This window comes from Gopherus flavomarginatus, chromosome 3, assembly GCF_025201925.1.
Source record: "Gopherus flavomarginatus isolate rGopFla2 chromosome 3, rGopFla2.mat.asm, whole genome shotgun sequence".
Classification (NCBI taxonomy): domain Eukaryota; kingdom Metazoa; phylum Chordata; order Testudines; family Testudinidae; genus Gopherus; species Gopherus flavomarginatus.
Window position 1 is genome coordinate 50,939,892 of NC_066619.1, and position 19,459 is coordinate 50,959,350.

At 44.6% G+C, this 19,459-nt stretch overlaps 1 protein-coding gene across 3 annotated transcripts in view; it reads left to right on the top strand.

Moving 5' to 3' along the window:
- The window catches only part of MRPS27 (mitochondrial ribosomal protein S27), a 63,968-nt gene extending 55,612 nt beyond the window's left edge, over nucleotides 1-8,356 (top strand). Inside the window, exons 9-11 of one of the 3 annotated variants that reach the window (XM_050945271.1) lie at nucleotides 359-501; nucleotides 4,499-4,654; nucleotides 4,963-7,879. In XM_050945271.1, the coding sequence (XP_050801228.1) occupies nucleotides 359-501; nucleotides 4,499-4,654; nucleotides 4,963-5,022 (359 nt within the window). In that variant the 3' untranslated portion in view covers nucleotides 5,023-7,879. The other 2 variants (XM_050945272.1, XM_050945270.1) reach the window with 2 other exon arrangements.
- The last annotated feature ends 11,103 nt before the right edge of the window (nucleotides 8,357-19,459 follow it).

The window sequence follows — 19,459 nt, forward strand, 5'->3', positions numbered from 1 at the left end:
CAGATTTCTAGAGGTGAAGAGCACCTACAACATCAGTGAAAGTCACTGGGAGTTGTGGTGCTCAACATTCCCAGAAATGAGGCTTAGTGTGTCAAGTTGGGCACCCAACATGAGGCCTCTGCTGAAAAGTTTGGCCTAACAGCTGTCTTAGATTCTCTTTCTGCAAGACAGATGTTAATCCTTACCTAGCTCACTAGGGTGTGATAAGGCCAAATTAGTAAATGTTTGTAAGGCTCTGGAGCAAGTTTCCTTAGACACCACGAGAGTTGCTTTCACTTTTTTAGTGCAGCCCTTTGTCATTCCTTATCTCAGGGCTCAAACAGTAAAGCATTAACTCTTAGATATTATTGTACAACAGGAAAAGTGGAGTTGCACAAAGGACTGCGAGCTGTGTACCATCAAATGCCACTGATATGGACACCGGGATACCTGAACAGAGCTTTGCAAGTGATGGACAATGTGGCCTCTCTCCCAGGGGATATAAAGCTCTGCAAAGAAGCTGTAAGTGTAAAAGAGAGTGTAGCCTGGCATAGTTGTGCACAATATGTAGCCTTGAGGGTCACACGCAGCCCATGGACTCCCTGTCTTGGTAACTGCAAAGTGGGGACAAAGCTGACTCACCGCAGGTTTCTGATGAATCCTTGACAGCAAGCAATGTCTGTTCAGTGGTGCACAGCCTTTCCAGCCTGAGAGCCAGACATATTACAAGCTCATGGGGCCACAGTCAGTATTTAGGGACAAATTCTGTGCTCTGGTCCCGAGCCATCTGCTGAGGATTCCTCTGGTGTGAGAGAGACAACAATGGGCACAAAGCCAGCAGAGCCTACTCTTATATCTCTCTTCCAATCAGGGGACTGGAAGGGGGAATGGGTTGGAGTATGCTGCATTCAGTCTATTCCCAATGGACTCAAGGGGACCATTGGCAGCTGGATGGCTGTCTGGGAGAGGGAAACGTCCCTTTGCTAGGAGTTTCTCTAGGCACAGGCAGAGCCAGCCAAGCTCCTGTCTTGCTCTCCCCAGCTCTCTCACAGCCTGATGGGAACAGGAGATGACAACCAGAACACCTCTTTACCTCTCCCTGCCATGTAGCAGGTGGCCAGGTGGAGAGTTGCTGAGCAGCTTCTCAAAGCACGCCACAGGCTCACCGCAGAGCAGCTTCTGGGGCTGTAGAGGAAGCAGTGAGGAGGTGGGACTCTGTTTGAGGCTATTTTTGGAAATTGCAGGGTGCAGCTCGAGGGACACATTTCCAATTCCCAATCAAATACTCATTTTCTTCTGAAATGTGAAATACCATTTAGAGACACAACTCAGAGCCCCAAGGGCCATAGATGGCCCTTTGGTCACAGTTTGGACACCACTGATCTGAGTCATTGAGGAATATAAACAAACAACAAACCCCACAAAGCATCCAAGCCTTAAGGATGAAGCCTTGTAGGTCCTGGCAGTTTGTTTGTTTAGATTTATAATCACAGAGTAAATAAGCACCCATTCAGCCTGCTTTGGGCAATGACAATGTGGCCCTTGATGCTACAACCCTGAAACCAGCTTTTGTCTGTTTATAGAACTTCAGATCTGATCCAGTCCTTTCTAAATTTGTATTTCTTTTATTTGCATATGAAATAACAATCATGGCCTGATCTAATAGAGCCCTCTTTGTGCAGATTTTAGTGAATGAACCATCAGGGTGGTTACTAAAATTTTCAAGCGCACTTAAGTGACTTAGGATATGTCTACACTGCAGCGTAGGCCCAGAGTTCAAACTCAGGCTCAAGCCTAACCCTCCTTCCATCTACACACAAATTACACTAACCCAGGGTCCCAAGATTACATGAGCCTGAGTCAAGCTGGGATCCAGAGTTCAAGCCCTAATGCTTTGCAGTGTAGATGAAGCGCCACTGGATTCGTGTTGAGGGAGTTCACCAAAAGTGTTCCACAATCCCACTAGCCAGCTGTGTGTCCTCTGGACAGTCAATCTTGGTGGACAGTCACATTTTCCCATACTGCATTATGAACAAAGGGCTAGAACAGCTTCATTTTGGGAGGCTGAACTCAGGTCCGAATAATGTAGATGCTGGACCCAGGGTTCAGCAATTCCTAACCTGGGATTACATATGAGTATAGCTGCTCACGCCCTAGGTTAACAAACCAAGAGTCTGTTAACCCTGGGCTTACATTGCAGGGTAGACATACCCTTAGGTACTTTTGAAACTTCTACTCTGAAGAGTTTTATCATGTCTAAATTGCACTTTTTTCGGTCAGACTGCAACAGAAATTAAAGTTGGTGCTGATTGTTAACCACAGCCATAATCAGAGACACTCATCTGTAGACTCATGACTAGTATCCTCAAAGGCTGAACTAGTAGAACCCATGAGGTATATGTAGTCAGCACCAAGAAACTTCATTTCTGCCGAAGAGTAATTCTGCTCTCAGTTACCAGTGACTTCTTATCATAACATGACATTATACATCAAAATCTTGGGCCATATTCAAACCCAACTGAGCTATGCTGACTTACTCCAGCAGAGGATCTAGGCAACTCCATTTAAAGGCTCATTTTAAGAGCTAGCTCCTTTTAGATATTTTTAATCATTATCTCTGAGTGAATGTAGTGTTCATAAAAGAGAGAATCTAATAGCATTGACCAGATGAGACAGTGGGGCTAGTCCTGCTGCTGTTGAAATCAGCAGAAAATCTTCAAGCGGGTCCACTGGAAGCTGGATCAAGTGCTGCAAAACCTCCTTTCCCACCGTGCCTTGGGGCTCCCTTGAGTAAGACTGTCAGACATGCAGAATTATATTAATTGTGGGATGGTTTGGGGATGTGAATAAATAGGGGATGTATCAAAACCACTAAATTCACCCACACTTCTGTGACCCCCAGTCAGTACAGTTGTTTGTTTGAGAGATCCACTAATCCATTCCACAACCTAGTCCCATGCATTTTTAGTGTGTACAGTGTATTTCTGGTTGGAGATATTTAGTTATTTTGAAGTTTCTCTTTAGATAACAGTCTCAATAGTATGACTTGATAAATAAGTTATAAGTGACTGGTTCTATATTGTTGTCTGCTTTTACAAACTCTGGAGTTGTTTAGAAAGATATTTAATTTCCTACTAAGGTTTAAAGCTTCCATTAATCTCTGTCTAGTTGGCCTCTGTTTCTCTGCTGAGTTTATTCTTCCAAGAACTCAGTGTCCTTTTTGTTATCATTATAAATACTGTAACTATTATTTGCTGCTGTGCACAAAAAAGATACACATGCTCTTAACAAATCTCTGGATACGCCGAGGAATTCCACAAATGAGAGTACACATTTCTAAGCATGCATTTTTGTTCTTGCCACTTATCTCATCTTGTTGTTTCATTGTTGGTAGTTTCAAGCTGGTTTATGGTCCCATTAGATTACAGTATCAAGAAACAGCAATTGAGCAATGTTCTATTTCTAATTAGCCTGATGTTGGTTCATTAAGTGTTATACAAATGCAGACAGTAGGAAAATGATCTTTAAAAATAAACAGACTGCAGGCATCAAGATCACTTTTGCTTTATGGAAAGTATCAGAGGCTTAGAATGTTCAGTGGTTATTTATAGATCCACTTCATCCTAGTGGCATGCATGCAGAATTAAGATTCACAGTAGGATAACGGCTCTTTTCATTTGTAACAGTTGAACCTGAAAAAATTCAGACTAGACAGAATTTTAACTTGTTACAAGAAACTGGAATTTTCCCCAAATACCACAACAGCATCAAGATAGCAGCACCATCCTTTGCATTGATCATACGTACAAAAATTGTTTATAGAGTTAGTTCATTAACCAAATGCATTCCTTTTGGTTCCGCTGCAATTAGATTATCAGACAGGGCAGTTCGCTCAGAGAGCCAAAGTACATCTAGCTGAAAGCAATACAAAGAGAACCAGGATCTTGCATAGATTAAAACCAAGTCTGTACTATGGATGCTATGTGCTAATGTGTTTTCTTTCTGTTCTTCCTATTAAATTATTGAATTGCTGAACTAAAGATGTTTTTTTCTGCCAGTTAAACAGATCATGAGTTCCCAGTGCACTTTAGCCAAAGAAGAATTGAGATGTCCTATGAAGATTATATTACAGAAGCATTTCAAAATCGCTCCCAGTATATAAATGCTGTGGTATATTGTGTCTGTACTATTTTCACCATGAAATATTTATAGTCAGAAATTAGAGTAGAGTAGTGGCCAGGTGGGATTTTTCAGAAAGGCCAATGCTTGGTCTAACTCTGCTCCTAAAAAAGTCAGTGGTAGTTTTACCATTGACTTGAATGGGAACAGAGTTTCAACACTTACGAAAATTCCAAACCTTAACACTCCCAAACATATTAGACAGCATTAATTCTTGAAACAGTGAATCATGTTCCTTGTGGAATTGTTTTTTTATTCAACTTACAGTACAGCCATCTCATAAAATGATGTTGGATTGTGTTTGCAAAGGACATGGTAATAATTCTGATTTCTTATTCAGATTGATGTTCTGGCGACGATTTTGCAGTGTGTCCCTGAGGTAAAAACTGATCCAGAACCATCAGAAGAAGTCAAGGTATCAGAACACAAGCCAAAGCAAATGGAATCTGAAGAAACTGAGCAGTCTAAACTGCCTGAGTACCTTACCCAATTTAAAGTAAGATTCTTTTTTACAGTTTTAACCAAGCTATAACAGGTTTCTACTATGTACAACAGCAAATAAATATGTTTTCCTTTTATGCTGATGGACTGATACCCCCACCTGCATCAGTAACGCTAGCTGGCATTTTAAAAACTGACACTGAATTACATTTTTACTGCCTCACACAGGAAATTGCCTTCAAAGAAACAAATGCTCAAGGCCACTTGTCTATTTTGTCTGTCTGCTGGGATTTTATCGTCTCTTTTCATAACGTCAGACTGATAAATCAAAATCCTGTTAGCTAAAATGGTGTGTCATTACAGATCCATTATTTGACCATATGTGTGGGCTCTTGCTTGTTAAAACAAATGCCGTTGGTCTGACATTGTCCAGGATTTGTTGCCAATTAGGTATGTTATCATTAAATATGACTGTTATAGCTTCTAACTTCAGTCTAGGAAGTTACAGGCCCACCCCCTTTTTTTTGGCCTTTAAACTACTACTAATGTGCACAGTATAAATTATTAGACTGGTGTCCGTAAGGAAGATTCACATACACATATTAAGGCTGTCTGGATTTTTTTTTTTTAATTTAAATTGTATGAAATTATATGCAAATATATTGCAGACTTAGGCTTCTGTCAGGTTGCCCTTGGTCTGGCAATGTCTGGGCAAACCCCTGCCTTAACACTACTCACAGGTAGTAGAGTTTCTCCTTTTGCTCAGATGATATTGACTTGTGTTTTTCCAGCTGAAATTGGTTAGCTCTGTTGTTCATACTCTTTTTGTATAGGGGTAGCTGATGACAATGGTGTCTCTGTGCTACATTTTCATTCCATGTTTACTTCAAGAAATTACTAGGACTGTTCGTTTCATGCGTGGGCTTGCTCTGCCTGGCTTTCCACACATGCTTTTGGATTCATTTCTGTGCTTTGTATTCAAAGAGGCTGTTTTTGGAAACAGCATGAATAATCCTTTGCAGACTGGCTAACAAGAAAGATGTTCGGCAGAGTGCCTCCTCAGAGGTGCTGAGTGCCTTCCATCTCTGCTAAAGAGACTGGAAGTAGAGGATACTCACCACCTTCCAGGATCAGGCCCCTAGAGTTATAATTTAGATTGTATCTGATGTTGTCCTTGTAATAATTACCTGTCCTCAGATACCACACCAAGGCCTACAGTTCAGTACAACTTTCCTCCAGTAAGTCTTACCAGCTGTTTAAATGATCAGTGGGCAGGGCTGTCATTACATAAAGGCTCTACAGACAGCTCATGTGAGGCACCAAGCCATACACAAACCATTCTGTCTAAAAGCAGTGTTCCTTTTTGGACTGTCTGCATGTGGAGCCCAGGGGAATTGCTTTAAAAAAAAAATCAATGAGTTAGCTATTTACAAATGGCTTCTGGCATCTACAGCCTGTTATTTTTCTAAATGAGTTTCATTTACGTATTAGTGTATTTCCGGAGAGTCAAAGAGTTCAGTTGTTATAGGTGACGGAAGATCATCTAGTTCCTCATTCTTTTGCATTTCTTTTTGTTTAATGTCTTGGCATGCGGAAGTCCCTCTCCTCATCTCTCTGCACTCCCCTCCTCCTCGTATGCAGTAGGAAAAGTTTTGGAGTGATTTTTAGCAGTTATATTTAAACAAAAAAAAGACTAATTTGGCAGCATGTAAGTAGCTATGAGGAATGCCGTCCCCACAACCAGATAAGTACTAACTCGGCACATTTCTGAATGACATGCCAGTATGTTTACTAACAATATTTCAAACAAAATAAAAGAGCTGCATGTCCAGATATGAGCACATATTTGCATGGTCTGGTGACGTCAAAGCAATTGTTGATCTTTCAGAGTTTTACAGAATCCGCTTCTCAGCTGTTCCCCCCCCCCCCCCCCCCCCCCCCCAGCATCCATCAAGGTCAGGCAGTCTAAGAAGTGCAGAGGCTGCTAAAGGAACATTGCAGTCTTCTGGGCACTGCAGAGCTGAGCTCCATGGCAACTCTCCCTGAGCTGAGGGGGGGAAAGATTTTGAGCAGAAAGAGGAGAAGGAAGAATGTGGTCAGTGGGTCTGTGAACTGTATAGAACACAGAATGGGTTGGGGCATGGGCTTCAGCTTGCAACAGGAGCCCTAGCCCAGCTGTCTAGGTGCCCCATATCTGCCTTCTTGTTTGGGGGTGAATTACACAGAGACACTGCAAAGCCCTTATTCAGCCTTTGTGCAGGGGGCTATGGTAGAAACATAGCTGCACACTCTGAAGAGGAGACACTATTTCATGCATCTCCTAATAGAGGTCAACTCTATGAAATAGATATTAGAATTTTATTTAAACCACCACAGTGTGAGGAAAATGAGATCCTTTCAGAAGAGTGAGCAAAGGGTAAACATCTGCTTTTTAAGCTGCTTGATGCCATGTCATCTTCCTCCTCCAGGTAGAACAACTCCTCCTGTTCTCTGGAAGGTTGCACTGACAATGGCATTTTACTGCCTTAATGATGCAATATCATACTATACCTTAAGCTTCCAGAAAGCCACAAATGGCCCTGTTGAATGATCTAAGTCTTGAAGCACTTACGCAAATTAATATTTGTGTGCTTCATCAGCATACTCCACAAGAAATACTGCACAGTCGATATATAACAAAGCTCAGAAAAAAAATACTGCATGGCTTCCTAACCAAGTTCTGCTGTTCACTACACTGGTGTAACCAAGCGTAGAGTCCATCTCTGAATAAACGGCGCTAAAGCAAGAACTATTACAAAGTCTGTATAAGCATAGCTGAGCTTCAGATCACATTAGTTGGAAAACATCTAATGGAATTTGGTAGTTCACAATGGCTGCAAGGACTCATGGGGGCTATTTAGTAAGCCATTACGAAGAGACTATTTAAATGATTTGCATCTGTTGAAAGGGATTCTAACAGAGGCAATCCAAGGCAAAGCCTTACATCAGCCTTGGCTGATCATCTAGTTGGCTGGTCATCTATCATTTGATACGTAAGAGTTTTATTTATGGTGTTATTCTTTAGTTTTGCAAGTTCAGTCAACTCCAGCACTTAACCGAATTAAAAATTGATTGTTTCAGCTTGGTTATTGCCAAATGAAAACTAATTTAGACTGTGTGTGTTTGGGACAAATGGCAAAAATGGACAGTTACTATAATGGAATCACTTTGCCAAGATAAATGTATAAGTTAAATTATCCCCTAGGAATGGCAGTCAACAGTTAAATAAAAACAGCCATTTTTTTCAGGCCGGGAAATAATGTGGACATTTTGGGACTGACTGGATTTAAAAACAAACACAAACAAAAACAAACAAACCTTTTTTTATGACAGGATCTGTATTCTAAACTGCATTCACTTGGCAAGGTTGAATCTGAAAGCCTGTTGATCCTGACCACCCAACTTGTCAAGGAAAAGCTGCCAGCATGTGAAGTGGAAGACATTGCAAAATATGAGCAGAAGCTAAAAGAATGGGAACAGGAGCAAGCGCTTCTGGTGGAGAGAGAAAAAGAGATGAGAGAGAAGGCAAAGCAGGAGCAAGCAGCTAGGGAATTCGCTAAAGCATCTGTTTAATATTGCAACTCAGAGACTGCTGTTATGCTACATATTCTTCCGGTAACAAACTTAAGCACATGTCATTATTAATACTGCAATGCAACCTTGCTGTAAGTGTAACATTTGCTGTATGCAAATTAAACTAACTGATCATTTCCATCCATTTTGCCTGTTTCCTGGATTACATGTGCAGTTTAAAAATTATGATCCTGCCTAGAATGAACTCTCCTTACAGGAGGTAGAAGGAGAAGGATTGTGTGAGGAGGGCGAGGCGACGAGGCTCATGGCAAAGGCGGAAACACAGTGAAGCAAAAAGCAGCTGTCATTTGTATAGAGCTTTGACACTGGAGCAAATTTGAAAAAAATAAAACCAAAACAGCCAGAGCTTGTCTGGTCTTTTCTTCCCTGTGCTTTGTTTTTATTAAGATGCATTTGAATCATCTCCATGAGAGAAAGGAAAACCTGTGGCTACTTTAAACCTGAGAATCATCAGGATTAATATATTAATCACCCAGGTCCTGGTTTGGAAACTAAATATAGACTTAGGAGCCTAACTTGAGACACCTTTTTTGCAAATCTTAGCCTGTATATTTACTATTTGTATGCTAAATACATTGTTAGCCCCCTCCAACTTCACTAGCCCCCCTATCCCCCATCACCAAGATCAGTGAAGAGACACTTGCAACCGCACCAGAAAAGATAGCAGGGAGTGTGCCCGCTTCCCCTCGGTTTCTGGGCACACTGCCCCCTTTTTAGTCCCAGTTCTGCCCTGGCCTCAGCTGCTTATATCATCTGCTCCTCACACACTGGTGCCAGTCTTTGAGCAGGTTAATAAGCAGATAGTGGGGCATGTTGTGAGCACAGCAGAAGATGATTAGGGCTAAGGGAAGCATTGCAGATAGGGACTCTCCTAAGACGGGACTGGGTCAGGACTCTTACCTACTTATGTTCCCCTCATTCTAGTAGCTGAGCATCTACTGCCAAAGAACCTCCTTTCTTCATGGCAGGGCAGGAGTTGCCTCCTTAGAACTAGGGAATCCCAGGTGAGGGCCTGTTGCATTGTGGAACACAACAATCTACCATAGCATTTACAGCTGACTGTTTTTTAACAGTGTTTGATAAGTATCTTCTGCTTTAGCCTGCAGTTGTCTGTGGTTGTGGACATAAAACTCCTGTCATAAAGTCAGCATGATTGAGAACCTAAAAAATACGTTTCAGATGTCTGCGCAGTGAAATTTTAGATGTGCAAACGGTTCTAAGTAAGGTGTATATTGAAAATTAAACTCTTCCTATTCCCAGTGCATTGGCTTGGAATCAGCCCTGACTTCTCTCTCAGGTTCAATAAGATTGTAATAAGGTCACTCACCTAGTCTTGGCATCAAGTTTCAGAGCCATGCCTCCATTTCCCCTCACTGAAGACAATCTCTTCCAAGTTGGCAGATGATTTGGAGTTTAGCCCCAGGGCCAAACCAATGAGTCTTTCCCGTCCCAGGCAAGATAAAAATCAAACAGTCCCTCACTCTCCTGTGCAGAGTCACTTTCCTTAGTTTGTTGACACTAGTTCATGTCCCTCCTTGGGCTAAGTCTTTCCTCCTGGCTGCAGGGAAGCAAAGGAGCCAGGGATCCTTCTCCCAGCCCCTTCTGGAAGCTCCAGACTGAGCCTCCTTAAGAGCAGTGGCACAGACCATGCCTCAGGCTTGCACCACCGCTCCCATTTCAGGCCAAACAGTCCTGCTCCCCACAGGTTTTAATCTTCACAAAAAACCACAACACTTAACTCCTCCACATAGGGCCCATTGCCTCTTGGGTCTGGGGCTCAGAAATAGTCCCTTATCCCTGGACTTCTTCCACAGCCTCTTGGTAGACAGCCACATCTACCATCCACAGTAGCTCAACCACCTCCCCTTCCTTGAGCTGCTTTCCCAGCCACTTGACTGTCTTAGCCATCCCCCTATGCCTAGGCTCTCCCCTATACCACTGTGAGAAGACAACATGATAATGATTTGAGCCCTAGGCAGCTGTTATAGTCCTGCCATCACATGACTGTCATGTGACCACTAGCCCCCTCCCACCAAGGCACTATAACAGCAGGACACAGGCCATGCTGAAGGCCATGTTGCTGCTGAGCTGGGTCACAAGGGATACTGCCATACGTCTCCCTGGTTCTCCAGTTACATGGCGCCTACCATGCTTAGGGTTACCAACTTTCTAATCGCACAAAACCAAACACCCTGGCCACCCCAACCCCACCCCTTTTCTGAGGCCCAGGCCCTGCCCCTGCGCACACCTGCTGCCCCTCTCTGTCAGGCACTCTCCCCACCCTCACTCATTTTCACCAGCCTGGGGTAGGGGGTTGGCGTATGGGAGGGGGTGAGGACTCTGGCTGTGGGTGCAGGCTCTGGGATGGGGCCAGGGAGTGGGAAGGGGTGCTGGGGTGGAGAGCGTTGGGGTGCAGGCTCTCAGGTGGGCCAGGGATGAGGGATTTGGAGTGTGGGAGGTGGCTCTAGACTGAGGCAGGGGTGTGGGGTGTGGTAGGGGGTATGGGCTCTGGGCTGGGGGGTGTGGGTTCCAGGATGGGACCAGAAATGAGGGGCTCAGGGCTGGGGCAGAGATACCAGTGGGGTTTTAGGGTGTGGGCTCTGGGCGATATCTACCACAAGGGCTCCCCTGAAGCTACATGTTCCTCATCTCCTAGGTGGAGGTGCCACCACAGGTGCTGCTCCCACTGACCATGGTTCCTGGCCAATGGGAGATGCAGAGCCAGCGCTTGGGGTATCACACAGCGCGCCGAGTTCCTCTGGCCACGCCTCTGCCTAGGAGCCGAGGGACATGTCGCCACTTCTGGGGAGCTGCACGGACCCAGGTACAGGTAACTTGCCAGCCCCACCAACTGGACTTTTAACAGCCTGGTCAGCAGTGCTGACCGGAGCTCCCAGAGTGAGTCCCTTTTCAACTAAGCGTTCCAGCTGAAAATTGGATACCTGGCAAGCTTAGCTGTGCTCCTTCCCTGCTTCAGTGCTGGCTCCTCTAGGCTCACTTATGCCGCCTCCTTCCCCCGCCACATATCAGTAGAATCACCTCCTTTCAACTCTGATCGCCTGCCAGACCACTGCCTTCCCCAAGTGCCCCAGCCCAAGACCACTCCTCATTTCCCTCACAACTAAGCATCCTTCCATTTATTTACAGTTAAATCTTAATAAAAAAAAAAAAGACCTAGCTGAGAGCTCAAAGTGTCCAGCTAGTTAGTTAATATTATAACAAGCATCATTAAAAAAAAAACTAACACTCAAAGAACAAAGAATGCAGCCAGCTACAACAAAATGTTCTTTCCACCCCCATTCCCCAACTCACTATCCTCCGCTAAACCCTATCAGATTAATGGAAGGTCACCCAATTTGGGCTGTTTTGGACTATAGTCAACAGACCTGGAGCCATCACATGAAATGATGCCCTGGGGATAGATAGCCCCTCTCTTCTATAAGGAGGGAGCTCCCGCTTGAGCACATTTGCCAACCGTAGTTGTGGCAATAAGGCTTGGGGGAGGATGGTCCCTCACAAAGGCAGGGCCATTTAGGGCTTTAGCAGTCATAACCAACCACTTAATCACCATCTGGTACCTGATGTTTCCACCAATCCCCATCCATATATATCTGCCCCCAGTCCCACACTGACCCAACAACCCCCTCCTGCCAGCCACAATTGCCTCACCCAAGGAATCCCCCCAACCTCTTTTGTTACCACCAAAACCCTTTTTGACATTCTAACAACCCCACTCACGTTGAGGCCAGCTCTCCCAACCCAGTGAGCCCATCAAGCTCTCTCACACTAAGTACCAACCAGCACCTGCCAACCCTGCATGCCCCTAATCCCAGCAAACCCCTTGTCATCCTCAAATCAGTGTCACATCCATCTCTTCCCCAATCCCTCAGCAACCTCTCCTGCCAACTTCAGTGCCCCCAACCCACAGACTCCCCCTATGTTTTCCCCCAACTAGTGCCCTCCCCATGTTTCCTCAACCCAACAATCGCCGTTCATGGCCCCCTGCACCTCTTATCGCCCTCAGTCTCTACCCCCCGCTCCTGAGGCCTTATCACTATCTCTAATGTACCACTGCTCCGTGAACTACAGAGAATCTAAAACAGAAGCTTTATGGCTAAAGGCTGCAGCCTGCCTAAATGTCTCACCCCTTCTCTTGGAAATAGCAGTCAGTTCCTGTTCTAGGAAAGAAATAGTTTTTGACACATTCTACTATGCTACAAAGGCCCCCGCTTCTGTGTCTTTTCTCCTATTCCTGGTAGAGTGGGTAAACTCTGAGGAGGTATAAAAAATTCAGAGCTCTAAGGATAGTTACATTCAGAGGTCTGCTCAATGCAGTGTGAAGTGAGTCCTCTTGATGGATGGCTCAGGGGCCAGAGGTCCAATAACTGCCCTTTGGGTAAAGCTGGCAAGGAAGATGAGTATCAGCAGCCACTTACTCTGTGTGGCCACTTGCTTCCCTAGGTTAAGATTTACTTCCCTTTACTCCTCGCTCATGTCCCATATGATAGATTTTTGCAGTCAGTTTTCTAGCATCTGGATACGTAAGTCCTAGTAACATCAGCAGGAGCTTTGCCTGCTCAACAACTGCAAAATAAGATATTTTGGCCCAGGTTTTCAAACGGTCTCACTGCTGGCTTCCTCAGTGTGCGCTAAACATTTGCATGCTCCATGTCTGACAATGGCCACATATTGACAGCTGACAGGACCTGTAAGTGGCATCTATGCAAGGGATAAAATGGGTTTTTTGTATGCAACTTTTACCAGCTACTCCTGCTTAAAAAGTGAGCCTGGTCAACTCAAGGCTGCTTTTTAAAAAATACAGCCCTGGGTGCGCTTTATGAATATGAAGTTTGTTAATTGAATGAATTCAGCACCTCATCAATTACAAAGGGTCACACAGTGGTCACATTGTAGTCAGCTCTTCCCCAGTGATAAAATGAAGTGTTCAAGCTGACTGCCTCATTTCAATGCTTAAAAAGTCTCATTGCTCCAGGCTGCCCCATTTGAAAAACATTCTATGGAAGCTACTACGAGTGGGTTCGAAGGCTGAAAACAGTTTTTTAGTGAAGCCAGACCTATGTCTTTCTTGGCACTAATTGTGCTACTGCTTATGACTGCTGTGCATCTCTAGCCATGCATGCTCACATCCTGTTTTCTTCTTAACTGCAGCTGCAGAATGAATTAAGAGATTTTTCTAACCTAACATTCACATTTTCTCCCTTGCCAGTATGTTTCTAAATCATGATGGGTTAGCTGTCATTGTAAAGGCTTATAGAATAATTATTGTACCCAGTGACACAACATACAGATCAGCCAAAGCCACTCAGTATAGAAAACATCACAACCACATGAACTGTATTTGCATGCACAGTCATTGAATCATGCATGCAAATAGGGGACCAGCCAGCCTCAGTAGATACTGCATGCACAAGCACCTAATTCACAGGCAGAGTTGTGATAAGTTTGTGTATATGTCTAGGCGTTTAATTGCACACACATAGTTACACAAGACTTGGCACCTCTCCTTTAAAAAAATAAAATAAAACTTAGTCCTTAGTGTCTATCCGCATTAGTTTGGCTAGTGTTTGGAAAATACCAGCATTCTGAGGGTTAAAGTTAAGTTTTCTTTAATTTGAAACACAGAGCACTGGTTCAAATTCATGGCAGACACCAAATACTTTAGCTATTAGGTAAGCAAGTCTGTAGTTCTCCCTGCCTCATTTACTGACAGACCAGTTTCATGCTAACACTAAAGGGCAATATCCATTATTCACAAGAGGAAAATTATATATTGATTCCCTTGCAGCTCAGATAAAATGTTGCTCTGCATCACTCCATCATGGAACTTATTTACAGTAACACATAAACTTGTTAAAGTAAGATTAATATGTAAACGTGCATCTGGTGACCAGAAATGTGTGTGCTTAATACCCCACATAGAGAGTGGAGAATGATCCTCCTCTTAGGCTGTAACTGACGTTATGGCTACACTTGACATTTCAAAGCGCTGCAGCGGCAGCGCTTTGAAGTGTGAGTGTGGTCGGAGTGCCAGCGCTGGGAGAGAGCTCTCCCAGCGCTGCACGTAAACCACATCCCTTACGGGTGTAGCTTGCAGCGCTGGGAGCCACGCTCCCAGCGCTGTGGCACTGATTACACTGAGGCTTTACAGCGCTGTATCTTGCAGCGCTCAGGGGGGTGTTTTTTCACACCCCTGAGCGCGAAAGTTGCAGCGCTGTAAAGTGCCAGTGTAGATACGTCAATGTGACAAAATACCCCATCCTTAACTCATACTCGTGTCTAGATCTTCACTGCCTTTGCAGCCTCTTTGTGCCTTTCTGGCACTACAAATGGGCTATAAAGCTGGCTTAACTAGCCAAAATGAGGCTTTGCTTGGTGTCACACAATCCCCAGTGTATGGGGAGAGGAAATCAGGGCAAGAGGAAACATGGATGAAGCCCCTGTGGTCTTTGTCAGCCAGTGCAAACCAGAACAGGCCTGAAGCTACTCTGACTTGTGGATGGATCCATGCTGAGTGCAGCTTGGCCAAATCCAAGGATCAGGGAACTATGGCCAAATCCAAGGATCGGGGAACTATGTCCCTGAAAGTAATCAAAACTGGTTCTGGAGGACCAAGAGGAAAAAGTGAGCTGCACTGAGGACCCTTCATGGAGTATGCCCTGGGTAGGGCACTCTACCAACCCTAGTGCTCTGCCATGAAACCAGGTCAGGGAAGTAGCAATCTCAAAGGTAGGCAGGGCCCAAACCTTTCAGAGCTTTATGTGGTTAAAACCAGCACATTATACTACATCACCTGGAAATCAACTGGTGTCCAGTGCAGATTATTTAGCACAGGTGCAATGTGATCAGTCCAGAATACTTAATAAGCCGCAGTCACCTTCTGTACTAGCTGCAATTTCTCAATAGGCTTAAATTATGGGCCTATGTACCACACACTGCAGTAATCCAACCTCATGGTGACAAAGGCAGGGATAACTGGCAAGTTCTGTACCAGAAGGAAAATGCTGCTGCCTTCTGCAACACATGAAATGAAAAGCATTTTTGGCAACTGCTGCTACCTGGATATCTGCTGGCAAGGGGCTCCAAGAAGCCCCCCTCCCTCCACCCAGGCTGTAAGCCTACATACAAACTGCAGGAACATTCCCACACTGAGGGGAGTTGATATAAACCCTGGCATAGTTACTAGTTTATGAACAGCAAACCTCAGTTCAGTCTTATCTGGACTGATCTCAGCCAGGTAACCGTCCTCAACACCTAACCTGTACTGAACGCTCAGCCAGTCTAGCTGGGTCAAAAGAGGTGAAGATCTGGCCATATAAAGCTGGGTGTCATCCAAAGAAACTGCTGCCGATACTACCTCACTAACTATCCTAAAAGGCTCATATGCATGTTGACAAAAAGGAAAGAAAGAAGAAAACCCTGTCGATCCCCACCCAAGGCTGACAAGCCCTTGCCCAATACTACTCGCTGGGATCTCTCAGAAAGAAAGAGACTCTGTATATCATGGCCAGGGCTTAAAGTCAGTCAACAACTCTTCATGGCCAATGGTAATGAAGGCAACTTGACAAATCTAAATGAATCCCTGTAACTACCTGAGCTTCAGCCATTGCTAGGATCATTAATTTGTACAGCTGGCACCCAAGCCAAAAATTAAACTGGCTCTGTCTGAGGAGCCCCCAGAACTGCAGATGTTACCTGCACTGCTTTCCCACAACCTTCTCAATAATACTTCACCACCACAAATGGGTAATAACTGGCGAAGGTGATAGCAACAAGCTGAGAACTGGAGAGACTGTCAATGTCAAGAGGAGGGTTCTTGGGCAAGAATCTAATGTGTGTTTCTTAAAAGCAGCTGACATCTTTTCTTCCTGAAAGGAGATACAGGAACACCTCACTTAAAGTCGTGCTGGTTAACGTTGTTTCAGTGTTAAGTTGCTGATCAATTAGGGAACATGCTCATTTGAAGTTGTGAAATGCTCCTTTCTAACACCGTTTGGCAGCCACCTGTTTTGTCCACTGCTTGCAGGAAGAGCAGCCTGTTGCAGCTAGCTGGTGGGGGCTTGGAACCAGGGTGGACCAGCAGCCCCACTGTCCCCTGTGCTGCAGCTGTCCCTCCCCCCACTGCCACGTGCTGCTCCTGCCCTCTGCCTTGGAGCTGCTCCCAGAGACTCCTGCTTGCTATATGTGGGGGGAGGAGAGAAAGGGGGGGGGCTGTCAGGGTGTCTCCCCCTCCGCCATGCTCCTGCACCCTGCTTACCTCATGTTCCATAGAGCAAGGGGAACACACAATGGAGGGAGGGAGCTTCTAAGCAGTAGCTGCCATCTCAGGTCTCAGCAGGCTGATTTAATTAAAACGGCAATGTACTTAAGCCTGGGGTCAGCTACTTAAAGGGGAAATGTGCTTTTTTTCTCACACAGGGTGTCTCTCTCTGTCTCTATCTGCCCTCCCTCCTTTCCTGCTGCCTTGTAGAGTGTTGTAAGAGTTAACCCTTAAAGGCTCAGTCAATTGTTAGTTCATTTAGCAGTAAGGCATTCCCTGGGAAATATCCCACCCTCTGACTCCTCCACCTCAACCAAGCTTCACAATCATCATCAATGTGTACCAGTGTCAAACATCGTTTTGCTTGAAGTTGCATTTTCCAGGAACATAACTACAACATTAAGTGAAGAGTTCCTGTACTAATAATCAGCTCCAGCAATGGCCCGAGTATGCCCGCACTTGCATTCATTAGCCACAATGGGCAGGTAGCTCACCCACCAGTCGTAACCTGTGTGCACATGCAGCACTTCAGCTAGCAAGCGTGGCCAAAACTCCAGCAGAGAAGATGCCATTTGCTCCCACCAAGTGTAGCTCTGCTCCCCCCGCTACAGCTCACTTAATCCGCTACACGAAGTAGTGGTAACTTTCCTTTCCGTGAGAAACGCTCAGCTAACCCTGTCACTCGAGGCAGATTAAGATTTTTTGGGGCCCTGGTCACAAATTTGCTGGGACACCTGTGCACAGAGCCTGGGGGTATGTGAGTTAATCCACCACTCCCTGTCACCAGCTGTGACCCAAGAGTTCCTCTGAGTCAACTGCAGCGATGCTGTCATGGAGGTAAAGAAACAATTAAACTGTGGATCAGCCTTCCTGAAGGGCTGGAGAGGTCTCTCCGGAGTCTCAGAGGTTTGCAGAGAGGCTGATCCATTAAACAAGGCCCTCTCTCCTATTTTCAGGTAATTTACAGGTGCTTCTGAAATCACTAGTTTTCACAGAACCCTGGTCCCAGGTCATGGCAACTGAAACAATACTTCTCAGTTTACAGTGAAGGGAACCCTTACGCTGAAGATCAATCTAGTAATAACAGTTGTATATGAAACGTAGGTATGAGAGCTGGGCAAAGCCTATGTACATTTCCACCAGTGGTAGTTAGAATATTTTAATAATTTTGCTTTGGCTGTGTTTGCTCCACTTATGTGTGACTATTTTAGCAAAGGAGTTTACTGACAGGGAAGGGCACATATTGAGAGCCATTGAGCCCTTGTACTCACACTGGGTCTGAACCTGCACCACTGAAGTCAATGAGAGGTTTGCCATTGACTTCAATGGGTGCAAGATCATACCCCCCTGAAGAGCAGCTTATTCTGTGAGTAGGCCCATTGGTTTCAGCAGGACTGTTTGAGTAGTAAGGTGCTACTGAACTTGAGTTAGAGTGACAAATCTAGCCCTGGGTGAATATTTGAGTAGCTTTAGCTTTTCAGAAAGTGAATTTAAATGTATTTGTCATGAGCATTTTATGCAAGAAACCTGATTGTGAGAATTAACCTCCTCCACTGAGGGGGAAAAAAAACAAAACACCCTACCTCTGATTTAGCTGACACACAGCCTGAATTGGAATATTTGCAATAATCCGCTTGTGAGTGAACTACAGAGCAAAAATTATTCACAGAAAATAGCTCAGGGAATAATTTCAAATAGGGAATTGATTAAAGAGAATTGGACAATCTGCCCACAGAAAAATATACAACATTCCAGTAATTACAAATTATTCATACAGCTCTAATGGGTATATTCATAATAGCCAATTTGAAAATTGTTATAAAAATATAAACTCTAGTTCAATATTTCATTTTAAAAAGCCTGCTTTAACATACAGATGCCCTCTTTTCCGCCAGCAACAATATCTCAGAAACCTCCAGCTATACATTTCTGAACACCAAAACAAAATTTAGCTTTCAGCATAGCTTGTTTATTCAGTGTCTGCCTTAAGTTGAATTTGGAATGGAACCATTGAGACCAGTTCATCTGTAATACAATTAGTGAGTGCTTGGAACCATAAACTCCCGTTGAAAATCTTGACTTGCGGGTGCATGAGGTTGATATTGAAGTATTTAAGGAGGGCTGCTTCAGTTTACCTTCAACTGTTTGTCATAAATAGGACTGCTGGTTTGAGATAATGCCAAATTGATAAAAGCCAAGTTGCAATCCGTTTATGAATCTAAACAGTTATATGAGACATAAAAACAGCACATACCTCAGTTGTTAGGTATTTACAGTGAGCTATTGGGATTATTAATTCTATTTGTTTCATGTATCTAGGGTGACCAGACGGCCTGATAAAATGGGGACTGGCCCAATTTTTAGGCGTTTGTCCTGCATCCGGATCGATGTTTGGTTGGGACGCAATTTGTCCCGATATTTCGCACTCCTGGTTTTTTTGTTTTGTTTTGTTTTGTTCCGCTGGCAGGACTCCGCCCCCCACCCCACCCCCCGCAGGACCCCTCTCTCTGTGCCGGTGGGACTCCAGGACTCCGTGGTTTTTTTTCGCTGTGCCGGCAGGACTCCATTCCCCCACCGCCCCCAAGCGGGACTCCGTTTTTTTTCTTTCTTCTCCCCGCCGACCGGACTCTGGGACACCACACTTTTTTTTTTCTTTTTTGCTGTGCCAACGGGACGCTCTCCCATCCCCTACATGTCCCGATATTTTCTTCATGCCATCTGGTCACCCTAATCAGCAGCCAGGCTGCTAGCAGCAGGCTCGTGCTTGGCACACCCCTTGAATTTAGCTCTCTTTTCAGGAGTGCGCACGGTGAGGTAACAACGAAAACATGCTCCTTCCTTATCCCTATAGCTACCCTATGACAATAAGTTGAAATTTTACAGCCCTCGGGAAACCCTTGACTTGGGGTAGTCTCTAGCTGGCCTAGAAAAGAAACATACCAACACCAC